We start from the raw sequence: 4093 nt of genomic DNA, 5'->3' as shown, positions 1-4093 counted from the left end.
TACTCATTTTTGGTTCATTCATTCATTCATCGACTCATTCATCAACTCGTTCGTTCACTCATTCATTCATTTACTCCCACTACTACTACTACCAAACAACCACCCATGCGTACGCACTCAGACGGTCGATCGATCAATCAATCACGCGGGCAAAGATCCGCCCATCACATCACGTGATCAGCCGGCGCGACCAATGGCAAACGGGGTAGACGGCGCGTAACTGAATCACGGCGTCTGATTGGATGGAGGCAAATTTAAATTAATGAGGGAATCCTAAAGTGGCGCCAATTGTCTGCTTGATTTAAGACTGGTGTTGTTGATGATGATGATGGTGGTGGTGGGGGTAGTTGTGGTGATGGTAGTGGTGGTTGAGGCGGTGGTGGTAGAAAAGGCAAAGTTGTTTGCGGTGGTACAGAGGACAATGATGACGATGATGATGAAAATGTTGGTGACAAAGATGAATATGTTAAGGACGCAATGATGTTGAATACCAACTTAAACAATGGCAACAACATCCACAATTCACTCATCTAAATAATAATAATTACTATTACTAATGGTATCTAATACATTACATGTACAAGTTACATGTACTTCAAAAATATTTCTACGCACTTGCTTTTGTTTAAATAGGTCTGATCATGCTAAACAACTATTTGCAAAATATAAGATCTTAAACATTCATCAAATCAATATATATATATATATATATATATATATATATATATATATATATATATGTATATATATGTATATATATATATATATATATATATATAACCCTTTGTCTTTATATATAAAGTTATAAACAATGTAAACTACAAGTTTTTAAACTCTTTTAAATACACAAAATCATCAACAAGACAGAATGGTATGCTTTGCTCTGTTATAAGTAGAACTAGGAAAAATGGAAGAAATTGGTCGGTTCGAGGATTAAAGCAATGGAATGCTATTGTCAGTGTTGAGGCTAGAACTATGCCAATAAATTTGTTCAAAAATTATGTTAAAGTTTAATTAGTGATGTTGTTGAAATTGGCTGAATTTAAAAATTTTATGACTTACTGAATTTTATTTATTTTTGTTTTTTTATTTCATCTGAACTTGAATATCAAACTAATTTCAGCTTAAACTATTTATTAGTAGACAGTTTTTGTTTCTATTGATTATGATATTTTGTTTCTGTTAAATATAGCATTTTGTTTTATTGCTTAATTTGACAATTATCGAACATCTTGCACCTCAGTTAAGGTAATCAACACAAGTTTTCATTATAACTTCTTGATTGCCAAAAAATTATCATTATTATAATTATTATTATTATTTAGAAGGAGAAGAATAATGGCAATATTATTTTTATTACACACTTAAAACAATAATAATGCCAACAACAACAACAGCAACAACAATAATTATAATAATAATAATAAACGTCAATAACATGGTGGCAGGGGTAGTGGCGACAAAAAACATTGATAAAGATGACGATGGCATTCATACACACACACACAAACAAACACACGCACACAAGCACATACGTACACATACATATAAACCCCACTCACACTCGCACACGCAGACACACAAATTTATTTTTTTCAAAAATTTTGTCACTCAGTCGAACAAAGAACTGACTGCGTACGTTCGCTGCAGTAGTAGTGGCGGCAGGGGTAGTGGTGGTAGTAGTAGTGGTAGCAGTAGTAGTAGTGGCAGTGGTAGTGGCGGTGGTAGTGGCAGTGGTAGTGGCAGTGGTAATAACAATATTAGTAGAAGTTGTAGTAGTATTAAAAGCAGCAGTACTAGTAATACTAATAATAGTAATTTTGTTTGCAGCACTAATGGTATTTGCTGGCTTGACTGTTACTTATATTGAAGTGGTAAGAATGGTATTGTTAGTGGTTGTGGTAGCAACTTCATTGGTAGTAGTGGCAAAAGTTGTAGTAGTAGTAGCAGCAGCACCATCGTTATTAATACTTGAAGTTGTGGTAGTGGTAAAAGTGGTAGCAGCAGTTAAAGTGCCACTACTAATAGAAAGAGCAAAACTAACAGTAACAGTAACGGTATTTGTAACAATAACTTTTTGTTTTAGTAATTTATTTTAAATCTCTTTTAAAAAAATCAAATTAGTAGTAGTAGTAGTATTGGTAGTATTAGTAGTAGTAGTAGTAGTAGTAATAGTAGTGGTGGTGGTTGTAGTAGTGATGGTAGTAATACTACCTTAAAAATCATTACTACCTTAAAAATCTATTACTACTGCTACAATTTCTCTTACCATGGAAACTGAACAGTATTTAAAGAAACGCTGATAATACCAAATAGAGCAATGTCTACAATGTTAATAACTCATTTTAACTTTCACAATATAGCGCTGAGTAACGCAACGTAATCAACGCAAATCACAACTTTAACGTTATTTAAACAAGTTTGCAACGTTAATTTAGAAGATTATTTAAAAGAACAATGACTGCATACAAAACAGCTCCACCACCCGGATTAACCTTGTAACCGCTTGCAGCATCCGGCAAGACTTGCATTGCGGAAACAAATAGGGTTGAAGCAGTAAAGCAGCCCATAGCGATTCCCTCCTTCAAATCAATCCAACCTGTAATAAAGTCGCTCGTTGTAAATCACATTCTGAAACCGTTGAAATAATTCTTCAAAATGTTTGATAATTTTACCAGGAACAGGAAACATCTGGAGTTACTTCCATAGTAGATTGTGAGGTACAGGGCCATAAGCTTTCGCTAGATCCAACCAGACGACGAGAAGACTCAGTTTTTTTGTTTTGGCTTGTTAGATTGTATGTATGTTAAAACTAAAACGTGATGAATGACACTGAACAACAGTAAACCATCAAGTAACAATTATTATAGCATGTTAGCTGCACACGTCGGCTTCAATTGAATATTCCCCATCACAAAGCACAAAATGTGATTTGTTGTAAAAAAAAACAGTTTTCTGCTATCATTTGATCTAAAGCTAATAAATTTACTTTAAGAAATTTAAAAGTGTTAAGGTCTATAGGGCCAAAAACATCAATGCATATCGACAAAAATTCTACCAAAGGGAAGGGCGTTTTCGTATTTTTTCATTATCTCTTCCGCGGCCTGGTTGCGGCCAAACCACATTCCTTACTTGTCAGATTTATATATCGTTTGGCATGGAACTGACGCCTTGGAAAAGAGCTCTAAAATTTAGTCGTTTAATGCTGAGTGACGTAATAACGACGACCTTCACTCAGACGACAAACCAAACCGTGGTCACAAAATTTAATCGGCACTTGTATTTGTTTTAAATAACCCAAGCCAAGTCTAAAACCAATGGCAAATCTTGTTGAACCTGAAACCAACCATTGTCAGTCAATTGAATATTGCTGAATGACGACAAGGCGATGCGTAGAGCTCTATCAAATTTGCCCAATTTAGAAAAATCAATGTGACTGAATATATGAAAAAAGTACATCAATTTGGGCAAACTGAGGGCGTTGCGGATGATATTCAAGGCGTCCTGGGCTGAAAAATAAGAAAGACGACAAAGAGCAAATTTAAGCTCAAAAAGTTTTTGATCAAAAAATTTCAATTGGTAATCACCCTCGGCCAAAAGATCTAGAATAAACTTTGGCAGTAAAGTTCTCATTTTATAGTGTTTAACTCTAAACCAATTGCGGCAGAGTTATGCTTTAAATATTTGTTGTTGTCGACCAGAGTTAGACCGTCAGAAGCAATACTAATGTCGTTCAGATACCCACAAACGCAAATGGACAACGATTTCTTCAGAAGTAGATGAAGAGTATGTGCATACAGTAAGACAGTGCTTCTCGAACTTTTTGGTTCGGCGGACCGGCAACGAATTTAACAGGAACGTCGCGGACCGCCACCCAGCTTGCGGAATATATATATATATCTGCCGCAATATATATATATATATATATATATATATATATATATATATATATATATATATATATATATATATATATATATATATATATATATATATATAGATATATATATATAAAAATATATATATCTATATATATATATATATATACAGAGAGATATATCTATATATAATTTTCTCACTATATAAAAAAATA

The 4093-nt window shown here is 33.7% G+C and overlaps 1 protein-coding gene across 1 annotated transcript in view; it reads right to left on the bottom strand.

The window, feature by feature from the left end:
- Positions 1 to 1611: 1611 nt before the first annotated feature.
- Positions 1612 to 4093, bottom strand: part of HELRODRAFT_179154 (hypothetical protein) — a gene marked incomplete at both ends in the record, with an annotated part of 4744 nt that continues 2262 nt past the window's right edge. Inside the window, 3 exons of the mRNA XM_009027997.1 lie at positions 1612 to 1644; positions 2496 to 2599; positions 3348 to 3509. Coding sequence (XP_009026245.1) covers positions 1612 to 1644; positions 2496 to 2599; positions 3348 to 3509 — 299 coding nt within the window. The remainder of the gene's footprint in view (positions 1645 to 2495; positions 2600 to 3347; positions 3510 to 4093) is intronic.

Source organism: Helobdella robusta, assembly GCF_000326865.2.
Source record: "Helobdella robusta unplaced genomic scaffold HELROscaffold_52, whole genome shotgun sequence".
Taxonomy (NCBI): domain Eukaryota; kingdom Metazoa; phylum Annelida; class Clitellata; order Rhynchobdellida; family Glossiphoniidae; genus Helobdella; species Helobdella robusta.
This window is presented reverse-complemented; position numbering and strand designations above follow the sequence as displayed.